The sequence below is a fragment of the Nuphar pumila genome, chromosome 4 (assembly GCF_984573655.1).
Source record: "Nuphar pumila chromosome 4, dmNupPumi1.hap1.1, whole genome shotgun sequence".
NCBI classification, from domain to species: Eukaryota; Viridiplantae; Streptophyta; class Magnoliopsida; order Nymphaeales; family Nymphaeaceae; genus Nuphar; species Nuphar pumila.
This window is the reverse complement of record NC_143252.1, coordinates 5,601,345-5,619,364: the sequence shown is the minus strand read 5'-3', so window position 1 is coordinate 5,619,364 and position 18,020 is coordinate 5,601,345. Positions and strand designations below refer to the sequence as shown.

Here is an 18,020-nt window from a genome sequence, read left to right as displayed (position 1 = left end):
CCCATGAATCACCACCACCAGATTGGGTGAGCCTTGCGGTTGGAACCGCTTCAAGAACCATGCACCATCACCTTCGCCATGGTGTGATTCGCTACCATGACTAACAAACATGCATAACGTTGCAAAACCATACGTGTTTGCATTCGAGTGGCATGTATTACAAGGCACGATTGAGCCTACCTACATTATGATTCGCCGAGGAATCACACATATTTTGATGTAGAGAAAATACCTTCGGTGTATGTATTTATATAGCTTTGATATATTTATTTAATTATATAAATATATATCTGTATATATATATATATATATATATATATATATATATGATTAAATATACATATATAAAAGTGTTTTAAAAGTATGTGTGCTCATATCTCGTTGTACGAACACATGTTTCATATATTGATTATATTAGCATGCTTTAAATTATGTGTGTATTTATTTACGTGCACATACATTAATTTGTATACGTGTGTTTTATTTAAATAAATCATGCATCTATTTTCATATACGGTTTTGTGTATGATTGCTTTATTTAAATTATACGTGTATCTATTATGTATGCAGTTTTATGTATACATGTTTTATGTGAATTATGTGTGCATCTATTTACGCACACAATTTTGTGCATGCCTATTTTATTTGAATTATACGTGCATTCATTTACGTATGTAGTTTTTTGCATGCTTGCTTTATTTAAATTTTGTGAGCATTTGTTTACGTATACATTTTTGCGTATGTTTGCTTAATTTAAATTTTGCATGATTTACATACATATGCATACTTTAATGTTCACAGGTGTGATTTAATTAAATTTTCAAAAGCATGTTTGTAAATTGACTTACAAATGCATGTTTCATATGTCAATTTACATCTGCATGTGTGTGAGATTTTACGTTCGCATGTACATCCAATATTTTATGAAATAATCAAGAGATTTATGTTTGCATGTGTATGATATTTTACGTTTGCATGCAACTGATATTTTATAAAATAAATAAGATATTTACATCTGTATGCATGTGATATTTTATGTTTGCATGCATTCAATATTTTGTGAAATAAATAAGAGATTTACGACTGCATTGTATGATATTTTATGTTTGCATGCATCTGATATTTTGTGAAATAAATAAGAGATTTATGTATGCATGTGTATGATATTTTACGTTCGCATGCATTTGATATTTTGTGAAACAAATAAGAGATTTTTGTCTACTTGTATGCAATATTTTATGTTTGCATGCATCCGATATTTTATAAAATAAACAAGAGATTTACGTCTGCAAGTATGTTATTTTATGTTTGCATGCATATGATATTTTGTAAAATAAATAAGAGATTCATGTCTGCATGTATGTGATATTTTATGTTCGCATGCATTGCATATTTTATGAATAAAATATGATAATTACACTCGTATGCATCAAAGATTTTACGTTTGCATACACCAGACATTCTTCAAATATCAAACTTATGAAACATTAACTATGCATATTTCAAACTTTAAGTTGTTCAAAAATGAGTTTTGATATTATTCAAAATTTTGCAATTGAACCATTTTAATTGTTTAAATACGAGGCTTCAATTATGTGGATTTCAGTCGCAGATACATCAAGTTCTCCCATATGCATATGGGAAAAATCTAGATTTATCTCATCTTGAAATTCGGGTAACTATTTACGTTGTACGCCAGATTTGATTATAATAATTTTCCAAAATACCTCTATTGGTTTTTCAAATACAAAAGTATTAATATATTTAAAAACCAAATTTAATTGTTATTATTGTTGTATTATAAGACAGACGAGACATGCTCAAACATTAATGGATAAGTTAAGGTTTATGGCAAACCTTGAATTGCAAAACGACATACGCACACCAAATTTTAAGATCGCCTTCAAAGGTAAGATGCTCAATCAATTTAAAAGACCAGGGCATATTTGATTGGGTTATATTAACACACAAATATGTGAACCTACCTGAAGAGGTAGATGATGCCTACTTGCATGAGACATATGTAAATATGGAAAATGTATTTAAGTTGTCAAAGTTATATATGTTCAAATTATTTATGCCAAGTTTGCACCAAGTAGAGACAACTATCCGATTCCTCCTCTCAAATATGTCGCCAATGGATTTTGCCCGTTGGGGGTTTATAGAGAGCAGATCTGGTGATCTGTCAAATCACTTTCTCATCTTAACCGTCCATTGCTTCATCCCACATGGACTTCCTTGTGGAGGGTGAGGATGCCAAATCACATATCACTTGATCTGCTCCCGAGCTTATATATCATCATATGTGTTTAGACTATTTAACAATAAGTAAAACTTTTAAGTGGTTCTATAAAAATGGTAAATATAGAGGTGGATAACGGGTTGCCCGGCCTGCCTGTTAGAGCCTGATAGACCCACCAAAAGCCCAACACAGCTCTTGTCAGGTTCATGTCAAAACCGGATCTTATCGGGTTGGATTTTATGCGGGTTAGGTCAGACCCTTTAAACCTGGCTAGTAATTGGGCCAGGCCAAGTTGGATCCCATTGAAATATCATTTTCTGTCTGCTTAGTTCTGGTCTATTTATTAGCCGAGCCTGATATGTTTGCACTTGAGATTACCCAATCGGGGCACATCTCCTGTTGGGTACCTGATCCAATGACCACCTTTACTAGTAAGTCATCAAATTTATAAGGTGAAAATAAGGACACAAATGGTTCGGATTCAGAACAACTAAATTACATGAAGATTCAAATTGGAATCAGATCCGGAGCAACCAAGATTTGCAAAACCTCCATCTTGGATCCAACTTATATGCAACAGTTATCAGTGGGGATGGCAGTGAATCTGAGGGAAACAGAGCCCCACTCTGCCTCGCCTCATTTGGACCACGGATGGAGGACATGAAATGAGGATGGAGGCGGGGATGGAGGTTAAAATCAAAATCCGTGTGGGGATGGACTTATGCTTTCTCCCACCCCCGCCCCATCTCGATCTCCGCCTTGCCCGCCCCACCCCATCCCCAATCCTTCTTTAGGGATGGCAGTGAACCAAGGGGAAACGGGGCCTCGCCATGTTTGGACCGGAGATGAGGCAGGGATGGAGGTTAAAATCAAAACCCATGTGGGGATGGAAAGCAGGATTTTGAGACGGAGCGGGGGTAGAGACCTTGTCCCCCGCCCCGGTCCACTGCCATCCCTAGTTATCAGTGTCATGGTCTGGTTGGGCTTGATCCTTACCCACCATATAGGTAGTGCCTCATAAATTGTTCCGGAGCTGAGAGCAATATAATTTTATGTCTAAATATATTGCTTTCAAACTTTCAAGTCAAATGCTTTAATCATTTGTTCTGCACTTTACTACATGATGCAAAATATACCTAAGTTACAAATATTATTATATAATGAACTTATACAAGCCTAGCCGAGCCGAGCCGAGCCAAACACCAGTTGTTTATCTTCAGCTTCTTGAACCTATTTTATGTGTTCAAACAGCATATTACGAGTCGAACACGTACCAACCAGTGTGGATTGTACCAACAACATTGCCTGCATACCAAATGTGCAAAAGACATTCATAATTTAGATGTTGTAAAAATGAAATTGTGCTTATACCAGGAATTTATCAAAAAATAAATATTTTTTTCTTTCATGATTTAATTGAAAAATATCGGCAAAATAATAAATTTGAAATGTTATAATATGAAAACAGAAATTACAAGTAAAAAGAGATTAGCACCAAATGACTGTATTGAATTGAAGACCCCAGATCAAACCCCACTGGCACACGTGTGTTCGTTGCTTTCAGAGGTGGGCCATGTAAGGTAGGGTGGTCGTGGGACCAGGAATTTATCAAAAAATAAATAATTTTTTTCTTTCATGATTTAATTGAAAAATAATAATTTTGAAATGTTATAATATGAAAATAGAAATTACAAGTAAAAAGAGATTAGCACCAAATGACTGTATTGAGTTGAAGACCCCGGATCAAACCCGACTGGCACGGCCATGTAAGGTGGTAGGGTGGTCGTGGGACCCCACTCGGCAAAAACAAAAAGACTAACAAAAAAAAAAAAAGACTCATAGTAACATTTAAATATCTAAGAGAGAGAGAGAGAGAGAGGGGTGATTGGGCGTCGAACAATGGGAGACGGCTTATTGTGATGGCCCTTTTTACAAGGTTTAGTTATTTGCCACAAATGTGTTTCCAAATGAAAAAAAGTACTTTTTATTATAATTATTACATATTTATCAATGAGAGAGATTAAAAACGAAAAAATCGTGGTTTTATCGTGATATGTTTATTAAAAAGGTAACATTGTAATGTTTTAAAAATAAATCACTGTTTAAAACAATAACGGCTGATAATGTATCGCAATATTTTCAAAGTTTTTTTTTTTTAGACCAGGCCCTCTTTTCGAAGTTGATCAGCGGTTTTGAGAGAGAAAGAAGCAACTTTAGGGAAAAGTTGGAAACAGCTTCGTTTTTGAGTAATTTTTAAATTGAATTGAAACTTATTAAAGTTTTAAGGATAACTACAAAATAAATACACCTACATTTTGAATTTTTTTGAAAAATACGCCTAAACTTGTTATTTTTAACCAAGAATCCAGGGACAGTTTTGCCATTATACTTGTAGCAAAATCTAAAAAATACAACAACAACAACTACGCCTTCATCCCAAAACAATTAGGGTCGGCGATATGAACCAACAAAGAAAATCATCATTATGGGTCTTCCACATGAATCCTTCTCCTCCATTCATTTCTATCCAATGCCATGTCCTCGGTGAGGTTCAAAGCATTCATATCCTTTCTTATCACCTCCATCCATGTCTTCCTAGGCCTACCCCGACCTCTTTTAACTAATATATTTTCCCAATTCTCCATCCTTCTAACTGAAGCATCATTAGGCCTTCGTCGAATATGTCCAAACCACCATAAACGATTCTCTCTCATCTTATTTTCAATGGGTGCAACGCCTACCTTCTTACGTATCTCCTCATTCCGAATCTTATCTTTTATTGTATTTTCACACATCCATCTAAGCATACGCATCTCAACTACACTCATTTTTTTAATATGATGTCTCTTGACAGCACAACATTTCGGTGTGACGTGTCGCTTCTGGGCGATGACCTAGCAACCCTTGCCCATTTATCACTGCTTCCGGGCCTATAGAGTACAGCGCGTCGCTCAGTAGGGAATGCCCCAACGAAATTCTCATATTGGTTCATATTCATAGGGTATGACTAAGTTTTTTTGCTGGCTGTCACAGGCCTACCGCAACCCTCTTCCTTTATCCGGGTTTGGGACCGACAGTGTACACAGGCGGAGTTAGCAAAATCTAAAAAATAACCTATAAAAATTATTAATTACTTTTTCCCTTTCTCTTCCAAAGTCTCACTCCCTCTCTCTCACCTATGATTTGCACCCAATTTGTTGGGGGCGTGGGAACAATCATAATCTATAGATCACTATACGTTAAAGATAAATCTTTCCATTTTTAACAAAAAATATGAGGGCGAATTTATCATATCAAAGACCCCTTAAATCTTAATTCCCCAAACGCACATGCTAACGTAACTAGGAATATACTCTAATTTTTGGTGGGTAAAATATTATTTTCGAACTAACCCAACACAGGCTCGTAGTAGCCAATGACTCCAAATGATTTTGACAAATGAATGGTAAGTTGACTAGACGTCATGAGTTCGAAAGCTTGGGCTGTGTGTCTTTTGTTGCAAGATCCACTCACCCCAGGTTTACTATCTAGAAGGGAGCCCATTAAGCGGCCCCGTTCTTAGGCAGGTTTCTCGTCATTAAGAAAAAAAAAACATAAAAAATATATTTCCTACTCCCTAATTCCAGTGAGCAAGAAAGAGGTGGTGTTTTATGCCAATGAATTTATGAGCGAGGCAAATTTTCCTCGTTTAATGCTAGCTGATTTAAAAAAAAATGGTTTTTTTATCTTCCTAAATAGAAGTTCGATGCAGCTCTTAGGTGACCAAAAACGTTAGGTACCATTATAATTTTTTTCCCTTGCCTAGTATATATATATATATGAAAATTGGTAGCTGCAAAATGCTTAGGTACTAAATCGGTGGTCGCGCTGGCCATTCATCATCGGCAAAAAAAATAGCATCAAAATGATGAGTTTTTTCCACCAAACGAGCATTAGCAGCGACAAAAATCGCTACTAAATCAGTGGTTTTTTGTTGCTGCTAATGCTCATTTTTCAGCCCAGAACATTAGTGGCGACAATTTTGTCACCTTAATGCCCCTTCAAAAAAAACTCATCAAAAACACAATTTTTTGTTTTGGTTTGCACTAGCCGTCTATCAACACGCATGATCGACAGTCGGCACATTTGATCATAGATTTAGTACCTATGAATTTCGCATCTATCAATCATATATTTCTCGAATACCTAGTCCTTTGTCTAAACCATTGGATTATTTTGAAACCAATGGTCTAGATGGAATTTGAAAATCACTCTTTTACCATTATTATAAAACTTAAATGAGGGCTTTCTATTGTTAATGATTTTCAAAGATATAAATGAGGAAGGTTTATTCAGGAACTTAAATGGGATGATGTTGTAGCTTTACCTTCTGTGGCTCAAACTTTGTTCGGACATTATATTTTATATTGTTTATCGGAATATTTGGAAGTTGAGAAACATGTATGTATTATAGTGATGGTGTGCTTTCAAGTAGATATGCAATTGTTGATATGATTTGAACGACGTGCACTGAACATTTTGATGTGATAGAATAGCCGGTTTAATTTTTCAGATAAAATTGATTTCATTGTTTACAACAATCGAATTGATAGTGTACAATTATTGTCTACCAGAACACATTACACCTATATAGAGGATAAGATTTTCTCTCCTTTGTTGCCTATGGCAAAGCCTTTTTTTTTTTTGCTTAAGAGTATAAAAAGAGTTTCAAACTCGAATTTTGTTGAAGGTGTATATATAAATATATAGTATACACTGCCCTTGAATACCATTGGATTATTTTGAAACCAATGGTATATATGGAATTTGAAAGTCACACTTCAACAAAGTACAAGTCATTCAAATAACCAGGGTTGTGCAAAACTATGAGTGGTGTTATTCAAAGATGTTGATATTGTTTACTTTGACAAATCTTTTTAGTTGTGAGGATGTTTTTTATAAAGACTTTTGATGGCCATGAGTTATGTTTCCATCTTGCAGTAATTTGCTACTGTGAAAAGATAAGCAGACAGATTCGTTACCCCTTGAAGGTAATCTTTTTGATTTTTTTATTCTTGATATAAAATCAAAGTAACACCCTAGTGTTCTTGTTTCAAAAAAAAAATGAGGAAGGTTGGTGGTTTTCAAAGACGAAATCAATGAGCTTCTCTCTATCTTCCCTATGTAGAGTCCAAAGTGGGGATTCTGGCTCTATTGCACCATTTTTGCAGTGGGCAATTGCACTTAGCAGCGCTTTATAAACCAAAATTTTATATCGGTATTTACTTTCTCCTGGGGCTGATTGGCTTTTCGAGCGTATTTTATGGGCTAAAGGACTAACCCCCCACTCTCGATTCTTAGCCTGGTTAATTTTGCACGACAGGGTCCAGACGAACAACTTCTTTAAAAAATGTGAGTTTTTAATATCCTAGGTGGTGTGTGCTTTGCAAAGAGGCGGAAGAGTTCACCTACCATCTGTTCTGGGCCTGTCCAATCTTTGTGGACCTTTTTAAAAGTACATGAAATAAGTCGAACATCATTGTGAGACAGGAGTCTTTCGTGTTAGATTTTCTGTTGGGCCTCACTCATATTCGAAGTTGCAAGCAATGGAGGCTGATCTGGAGAACTTGGCTTCTAACTACCTGGTGGGTTGTTTGGATGGCTCGTAATAATGTGATTTTCTGTCAAATTTTGGTTCTCTTCAATAAGCTCATTCATTGCATCCGGGTTGATGTTTACACAATCTTACACTTGTTCTTCGATGTTCTTCACCCTCCCACCTGCTGCTTACTTCTCTTCAGGACCCTGACTGATCCTAGTGTTTTGTGTTTGCCTTTGAGCTCTTGGTCTACTGTTTTGGGTTTGTTTGCTTCCTGTCTGTTGTATTTTATTTTTCTTTGTTCGTGGGCTCAACTTTTTGTTGATCCCCTGTCGTTTTAATGTTGACCTTTTTTCTTTACTCTCTCTCTCTCATCCATATTTTATATTTCATCCATGTGGATGAATGGCATGAATGCATAATAGATGATAGACATGAATGCATTTAAACGTTCACCATGCACTTTCCTCTTTCACACACACCTATATATATAAGCATGAACACATTAACCAATGACCGGCATGGATGGATGCATGGCACTAGTGCGAGGATGTTTCATGAAATGGATACATGCTCTCTCTCTCTCTGGATGATAGACATTGATGCATGATAATAACGGCAGGGGATGAAGGGTATGAAACGGGGATGGAGGCGGGGACGAAGGTTAAAATCCATCCCCGTTCGGGGATGGAGGCGGGGATGGACATACACTTTTCCCCGCCTCATTCCGCACCCCCGACCCATCCCCATCACTTTTCCCCGCCCCACCCTGCCTCATTCTCGTTTGAATCGGGGATGGAGGACATGAAATGGGGATGAAGGCGGGGGTGGAGGTTAAAATCCATCCCCGCCGGGGATGGAGGCGGGGCGGGGGTGAAGACCTTGTCCCCCGCCCCGCCCCACTGCCATCCCTAGCCTTGCGTGGTTGGTAGGAGCTGTCACTTTACACTTTCATGTGGTGGTGGGATGGTGCAGGTTCAAACCCCATAAGTAACTGGTAGGGGTCTGCTTAACCACAGCTTACTTTTGAAAAAAACAGCTTTAATTTTTAACTTTGGAATCTGTCCCCACCACCACTCACGCCTCCCTAATTTTTTAACCTTGGAATCTATGCCTTATTTAGTTATCCCTAATTTTTTAACTTTGGAATCTATGCCTCATTTAGTTATTAGACGTTAATCGCTGTTATGGATCCGATTCCAAAAATTACAAAGTAATCCTCCACCGGTCATGCCTCCCCTTCATTTACTTTTTGGGAGCCATTCAATATGGCAAGCCATACAAATTTTAACTTCTTCTGAGCCGTTGGATTGAAAATAATATAACAGGATGGATGAATAAAATTTGGTGTTGGGGGCACACCCTATCATTACTAATATATATATATATATATATATATATATATATATATATATATATATATATATATATATATATATATATATATATATATATATATATATAGAAAAAGTGGTAGCTGCGAAGCTTCGGGTGGAACGAGGATGGCCATCCATCATCTCGCGTGATAAGACAGCCATCATGTTGAAATAACCCAAAACATATGCAAAGATATTGTTTTGCCTGTTTTTTGAGCTTTAGCGCTGTTCTAGGCTGCCGCTAAAGGTCCTAGTTTCGTTAGGACCTTAGAAACTAGGGCCTTTAGCGGCAGTTGAAATCATAATGCCACAAGGAATGCGAGCGGCATTTTTTTAAAAGAGGCATTTGCGGCAGTGAGAACCACTAAAGTGGGAAAAATTCTACTCTCGTTGTGCACCTACACATCTCTCTTTATATATATATATATATATATATATATATATATATATATATATAAGATTTCGAAATCTTTTCAATGGAAAACCCTAGCAAACCTACCAAATTTTATTGGATTTTTTGTATTTTTTTTAAATTGTGATCTATGTACTTGTTTTTATAGGAACAAGTTCTCGGAGTATTTGATTCCCAATCATAGAGATTTTTATAAACATCAAAAATCAACAACTTACAATTTTTAGATATTTTCAAGGCTCCAAATACTAGTTTTTTATCCAAAATTCATTATCTAAGTGTCGATTTCTAGTAATCAATCATGAACATATCTGTATGGATTAAGACCATTTTCATTCTCTTATATATATATATATGAAAAAGGTTAGGTCTCTTACCCTTTTGTGCCTGCAGCATGCCTACCGAGATTGGATAGGGTTTTCAGGGGAAGCAGATCGGGTCATGCTGAAAATGAGTGTTTTTGCTCATGCAGATATCGTGGCCGCCTGTTTGCATTTTGGATGAATGCCACGTTGTTTTGTTTACTTTTGAGGTTTTTAAAATGCAAATCGGATGGCCACGATGTCAGCATGAGCAAAAACGCTCATTTTCAGCATGACCTGATCTGCTTCCGTTTTCAGGCTGTTTTTTTTCAAAATCTGACCCATGTGTTCTGCATGATAGATTTACTAGGAAATGATCATGTTTTTTGAGAAAAAATATTTTTTCAAGCATTGGAATCCGATGATCTAAAAGTTGATTTCTACAAAATCAAATATGTAGATCACATATGTATGGTTAGATTTTAGAAAAAATAGAAACAATATTTCCAAAGCTCAGTAGATACGCAGTAGGCAAAGAAAAGTGTCAAGCACCTCTCTCTCTCTCTCTCTCTCTCTCTATATATATATATATATAGAGAGAGAGAGAGAGAGTATATATAGAGAGAGAGATGAGTAAGTGCAAAATTGATACGTGCTAAATGAGTTTTTATGCACTTTTGGTGTTTTTTCGCAGTTTTGACCTCATAAATGTGTTGGACATGGTCATACATAAATAGTGTGTTTTCGATGAAAAAAAAATGATATTTGGAGCCTCAATAATTTACAAAGATTTTGTACCTTTGATTTTTTGAACTTTATAAAAACCCACCCATGTATCCGAATCAAACACCTCAAGAGTTGATCACTATAAAATCAATAGATCACGTTTGTACAATCAAAATTTAAAAATAAAACTAAAAACCTTGAAAAACTCACTTCGCACCTACTGGTTACTATATATATATATATAAACCTACCCACTAAAAACCATGCCAAACTTACCCACAATAGCGTTTTTGCAACTTTGGACTAAGATTCCCACTAATTTGGATGGAATCCGAATGAGCCAAGTACTTTTTGGCATACTACACATCAAGATCTTTCCAATGGTGATCTTGGATCGAAGATACTTCAGGATGTGACTCGTTTTATTGTGTTCAAGCGTGAATAGTTATAAAGATCTGGTTATTTGGCCTATTTTGTCGTGCTTTTCAGTGTCGTCGAACAACCTATGGGACGTGCAAACTACATTCAGCATCTCTACCTCACCATGAGTTCAGAACCTTTGGGTTCTCGTCTGTCACCCGTACAAAGTAGTGCATTTGATCACATGTGGGTTCATTTTTTAATGGGTACTAGAGATCTAGTGATGTGCCAATAGACTTGTACTAAGTAATGCATTTGATCACAAGTGGGTTCAGTTTTTAGTTGGTAGGTTTGACATGTTCTTTAGTGGGCAGGTTTTTATTCTTATATATATTTTGTGAGAGAGATTTCAAAATCTAAAATCTCAAAAGCACGAGTAAGTTTTGGGCATTTGTTGGGGGGCAAGGGTCCTAGCCTTGGACTTTTACTCGACCATATAGGCATGGAAGGCTAAGCCAGCGCGACTAGGTCTTATGTCGGGTGCGGTTTCTTGAGGTCATAAATTTGAAAAAAAAAAAAATATCCCAGCATTTTCCTTCCATCTTATTGCTCTTCATCTCTCCTCAAAGAGCCCAGCATTACTGTTCATCTCCCTTCCCTCTGTGAGAAGACGACGACCCCAAGATGCAGAGAAACAATCACCCACAAAACCACTACTACAACTACACAGGCTATGCCGTTGTATCCCCATCCCCCACCTCCAATCCCAACAGATACCCACACAACACCAACACCAACACCAACTACGCCTCATCTCTCACAACCACATATTGGTTCACAGTTGGCGGGAGGACCATCTTCACCACCGTAACCAGAGACCCCCGCGCCATCGACGAATGGATCCGGGAGGTCACTTCGAGGATCTACGGGAACGGCCTCGTCGTGGGCCTGGACTGTGAGTGGAAGCCCAACTTCACCAGGGGCCACAACAACAGGGTCGGCCTCCTGCAACTCTGCGTCGGCTCCAAGTGCCTCATCGTCCAGCTCCTCTACCTCAACCACTCCGGATCCCTTTTGAGGTTCCTCCTCGACCCCGCCACCACTTTCGTCGGCGTCGGGATCGAAGACGACGCCCGGAAGTTGTCCGCCGATCACGGGATCGGCATCGGCGACCGCCGGCACGATCTGGCCGAATTGGCGGCGTCTAGCCTTGATCGGAGCGAGCTCCGGCGGCATGGATTGAAGGGTTTGGCCGGAGAGATTCTTGGACTGGATGTGTCGAAGCCGAAGAGGGTCACCCTGAGCAATTGGTCTGCAACGTACCTCACTGAGGAGCAGATCAGGTATGCTTGTGTTGATGCGTACGTTTCGTTCGCGATCGGCATGAATTTGCTGCGCAGCAGGAGCTCAGGCTAGGTTGTATGTATCCCAAAGATGGAGGGTGATCGGGGGAAGCAGCATATTAAAATTGTGCAATCACATTGCACCTGACCCTCACTGGGTGATGATGCATCAAGGGATGGTCTATGCATGTTATGGTAAGTAGGTTTGGGTGTCTGTGGAAACAGGGGAGTTTGGGTCCTTCTCCCTTCTGAATTTGTTTTTGCTTTTAAGAAGACTATTTGTCTGGTTAATGGCGTCAATCTATGTCACATGGATACCTTATTTTGGTCTCCGTGTCGTGTCTCCTTATATACTAGTTATATTGAAAGCTTTATAAAAACTAACAGCATCCCCGTGTGTCTGCGGCAGTATCTATGTGAAATAGGTGTGAACAGCTCAGGTTGAGAGATGATTGTTGGTTTGTCAATGAAGTTGATGATGGCTTGACGTACGATTGATGCAGTAGTGAATTTTGTGAACGAAATCATGCACTAAGATACAAGGGCTTTTTATTCCACAAGAAAGAGTTTTTTCATTCTTTTTACACACATTTGAAAGCAAGAAAAACTCTTCGCACTATTTTTTTGGGAGGTGGGTAACGGTGGTGGTGGTGGTGATATGGATGGTGATGATGGTGGTATCATGAAAAGAACGGTTTTCTGAGAGGTGGGTGGTGGTGGTGAGATGGATGGTGGTGGTTAAGATGGATGGTAGTGGATGGTGGTGAATGGTGATATTGGTGAGATGGAGAAAAAGAGCCTACAAAATTTTCTTGAAAACATTTATCGACCCCTTTTAGAAGAATGTTTTCTATCAAAAAATGTACTTTTTAAAAAACTCTTTCAGAGAAATTTTCTTTAGGATGGGAGGGTTAAAAAAAAGTTTTTTTCAGTTTGTTTCACTTTTCTTAGATCTTTTCCATTTCCAAATGCACGAGATCTATAAAGGCTAAAAACTGCATTGTGTGGATATGTTCCAAGCAGAATATCTAACTCTAATTGAGCTGTACATGACAATGGATTTTTGGTTTCTTGTATCTTACCATCTTCGAGTTTCTTTGGTTATAGAGACAATGATTTGCTAATGAATTGAGTGGCTGAATTAGATAGAATTTTCTCGTGAAGAGCAGCAGTTCATTAATTTTATTTCAATGAATGTTTTTGGATTGTTGCTTGATCTGTTTGTAATTTTCACCTTTTTCCCTCTTTGGTTTGTGAGTTACAGTAACTTACGTGCAAACCCACAAGGGCATTGCATATATGTTCGGGTAAGTCTGCTTAAAGCTTTTAAGTTGAAGGAGGTCAAGAGCTCGATACCCAAGGTATTCGTTCTTTGCCGCGAGGCCATTGATAGAGTTTTACATCGTGGACAGCAACTCAAGCCCATGGTCAAGGTAGCACCACTGGGCACGTAATGGCACAAGCAACTTATGTGAGCAAATGTTCACTTTGAAAACTGGCTTTGCTGAGAACATATCCATGTGAGGCAGTTGGGCATCTTCACACCATGCACTATGTTGCTCTTTGTTCGCTGCTTCCATGTTACTATGCTGATGATGGCCTGATTAGGGTTACAAATGGGTCGGATCCAGGATGGTGGTTTTTTGTAATTTTTTGGATGTTATGGATCTGATTCCAATTAGAATCTTCATGTTTCTAGCTGTTTTGGATTCAAACAGATTGCATCCCTAGGCCTGATTACCCTGTTATGGAGTCCAGGAAACTTGCTGCAATGATAAGGCTCTGCTTGGGAGCCAGAGATGAGAGGGGAGATAGTATTTAATGAAGATTTAATAAATACCACCAAGGGGGGCTTCGCTTGTCTGGTAAGAGCAGCTAGTTGCAAGTTCAAATCCCAATGGTATTGTTGTATAACTGGTAGGGGTCGGCCTAACCCCAGCTTGCCTTTCAAAAAAAAAAAATACCACCTACCCACAAGTGTTTGGGAACCGGGGCGCAGCCACATGGCGGGTAGGGTAGGCACGTGCCCACCCTGACCCAGAAAAAAAAAACTCAAACTGACCTAGACTGCAGGTGAGCATTGCCCCAGGTTGCGGTGGGCACCACTCATGCTCGACCCAAATGGATCAGGGCATAGTTGGCAAATTCGTCTGAGACAAATCATTGACTCGGTCTAAGCAGACATGCTAGCGATTTCTATCTGAAGTAAAACCGGAAGTTGCCAAAAACCAGTGAAAGCTCAGCATAAATCAGTGGAACTTATCTGAGTGGTGAGTTTTTGAAGAATCGTATGAGTTTTGCATGTTTTCTTATTTTGTTGTTTAATATTTTATATGTATTTTTTATTATTTAAAATTTTATTTATAAAATATACAAAAAATCAGTCATCAGCGTTGACTCGCCGAGTCACGAGTCGGACACAAATGATTTTTGGCCAAGTCACCTGGTGGGCGAACTATGGTCAGAGTGACCTCGAGCCGAGTGTGGCGAGTACATACCCACCCCTCTCTCTTTCTATTCCTTTGGTTAGACAATTAGATTTTTTTAATTTTTTGTTAGAATAAATTTATATTTTTTTTAGAATTAAGTTATTGGTTTAGATTTTTTTGAATGATATAAATGTTTAATTACGGGTTAAATTTTTTTTTTGTTCTTTTTCTTAAGAATTATTTGATAATAGCATGAATGTTTTGATTTTAAGGGTTTTGTTTGCTTTTTTTTAGCATGATGTATGATGCTTGTTAGGGTTTTTGTTTATTTTTTAAAAAGAATAAAAGTTTAATTGAGGTTTTAAGGTTTCTTGTATATTTTTTTAATTAGCAATTAGGCATATAATTAGGGCTGGTAAACGAACTGAGCCACTTATGACTCGGCTCGGTTTGGCTCGTCAGTAACTTGTTCATGATCAGTTCGTATAGCTGGCCATGAGTAGCTCATTTAGCTTAAATGAGTAGAGCCCAAACACAAGGTGTTCAGCTCGGCCTAAGAACTCATATATATATATATATATATATATATATATATATATATATATATATATATATATATATATATATAACAATGCACAAAACATATATAAAAAGAGAAAGATTGAATGAAATATATATAGTATGAATTAAGTGTAATATATAAAATATATATATTTAGAATAATACAATATACAAATATATATTTCATGAAATGTTTTTACATGAGCCGGCTCTCGTGTTCGGCTCGTCTCATTTAGCAATGAACCGAGCTGAAGCTTGGCACGGCTAAATATGAACATGAGCCAAGCCATGAGCTCGATCCACTGGTAAACGAGTTGAACCCCTATTTGGTTTGTTTAGCTTGTTTACCAGCCCTACTTGTAATGAATGCTTGATTTTAGTTAGAATATTAGGTGGGGGGGTTCAATGATCATAAATCCATAAAATTTTCAGAGATTAGGTTATTAATTATCATTTTTCTACATGATGCAAATGTTTATTTATAATTTTTTGGTTTTTTATATTATGTTTTCTTTTTTTTATATATCGTTAAGCAAGATTCTATTAATGAATGCTTGATTTTGGTTATTACTTATTAAACTCTTAAATCTTTGATTTTTCAGAATTTAAGTTTTTTATTTTGTTTCTTAAATGCCATGAATATTTAATTCTTCATTTTTTCATTTTTTGTTTCAATCAACATTAAACATGATTTTTTAAATACATGCTTGATTTTGGTTAGAATTTTAGGGGTTTTATGTTTCTTTTTTTATTAATATATCTATGAATCATGTTAGAATTCAAGGTTTTGATTTAGTTTTTTACTGTGCATTTGTGCCCACCCTAGTTTAGATTCTAGCACTGCTACTGTTGAGAACTCAGTTTTAGGAGAAGAGAATCATGTTGGGAGTGGAGATGAGATGTTGACAACTCCAGCCTCATCTAGCATTTTCTTCTCCACTCCCGTCAGCCCTTTCATCTCCTCCCCCAACACCGGCTCCCAAACAGAGCGTCACAAAGATATGATATATAATAGTGGAGTGTGCTTGTCAACTGTTCCTTGAAGATCAGAATGACTTTGAAGCAGACATAGCTGCTACTATTGATACAGCATTACTGTAATCATCCGCAATATCTATTGCAGAAAATAACAGGCCTGTGTAGGCTTGCTTATCCATCACCTAGCTTCTATTTCTATCTATAGTTTTATGCAAAAACCCGGACAAAGCTCTTGATCATTTTAAGCATGCCCATTTTTATTTGCTTCTTTAGAGATATTTTAGAAGTCACATAAGTAGCCTTTATCATTTTGTTTTCTTCAGGCATGATCATAGCCTAGACTTGCACTGCTTCTAGTGTAATATGTGCTACTCTATGAGTTCAATGTCTCTTAATAATTGCAGCCCTGCACCATTATTCATATTGCTTACCATCAAGTAACAAAAGCTACGCTGCTGGTAAGGTCATGAGCTCAGTGATATATGCACTTCTTTTGCTGACAGTGGCAATTATATGTTAGGGTAGGACCCTTCAACCTACTGATGGATTGAATAAACAAGCATGAAAAAAAACAAAAGAAGAAAACACACGAAAATAAGGATTTTACGTAGTTCAGCAAGAATTGTTTACATCCACGACCACAATGAATCTTATTTTTTATTGATTGAGATACACAATGCATAGGAGGATGCCTCCTTAAATGGGAGTCTACTAATTTTACAAAGAAACTACTAGTTTAGTTAAATATAACAAAGAGCCTAAGGTTAAATTACAGAACTACCTTTAAAAAAAATTGGCCTTGAGGCTAATGATTCTGAACTCTCATCTTACGGTCTTGGGGATCGGGCTGACCCTCCTGCAACCCCCTACCAACTTACCACAAAATTGAATGGGCAAAAATTAAGAATTTATATCCAGGTAAGAAACAAGCTCTATGCTCCTCGAACAATTATACTTCATTCCTGTCTGTTCCAACTCTTCCAAAACACATAAAATTATCATATAAGGGCCTGTTTGGAAAGTGGTAATTGGAAAGAAAAGACACGAACCTGAGAGAAATATGGAAGACGTGGACTGCCATTAGACCTGTTTGAAAAGGGAAGGAAAACTGGCAGATTAATGAAAATTGGGAAGAAGCCCATGTTGCTATCCTCTTTTTTTTCTCTTGTCTTGGTTTCCTTGACAAACATGAGGTATTTACGAAATCTTTCTCCTCGAAGAATTCTGGTTAAAACAAAAATCTTTCTGCCAGTAAATAAAGATGGTAAATCTTTCTATTTACCAACTCTTATTCTATGGACGCATGAGTAAGGTGGTTTTCACAGCTTATCTCATAAAAAAAAAGTTGTCAAACAAGATAGAGAATCAAAGAGGATTAAGTAAAATAAATCCTTAAAAGAACAGAGGGTGCTGCCAAATAAGACCAATTCCTTCAATGCTTTCCATTTCCGTCCAACTCATTTCCACCAAATCTGCTCAATTGTCATCTTCCAAACGGAGCAGTGCAAAAGCCAATTGAATTTGCGTTTTGTATCTAAAAAATATTTTCAAGAGAATAAAGATTGAAGGTTTAAAATATAAAATAAAAAAATTAAGTTATATGACGAATTGCAAAAATAACTTAACTAAATTATTGACACAAAAACAAAACACAGGTTATCCAAAAAAACTAAAACCAAAATACTGTACAGCATCATTCGATGAATTCTTTCG

The 18,020-nt window shown here is 37.1% G+C and overlaps 1 protein-coding gene across 1 annotated transcript; it reads left to right on the top strand.

Annotated features, from left to right (window-relative positions):
• The first annotated feature begins 11,680 nt into the window (after positions 1-11,680).
• Positions 11,681-12,412, top strand: LOC149839159 (3'-5' exonuclease-like). Its single transcript, XM_090003940.1, has one exon. The coding sequence runs from the start codon at positions 11,681-11,683 to the stop codon at positions 12,410-12,412; it is 732 nt and encodes a 243-aa protein (XP_089860066.1).
• Positions 12,413-18,020: the final 5,608 nt, after the last annotated feature.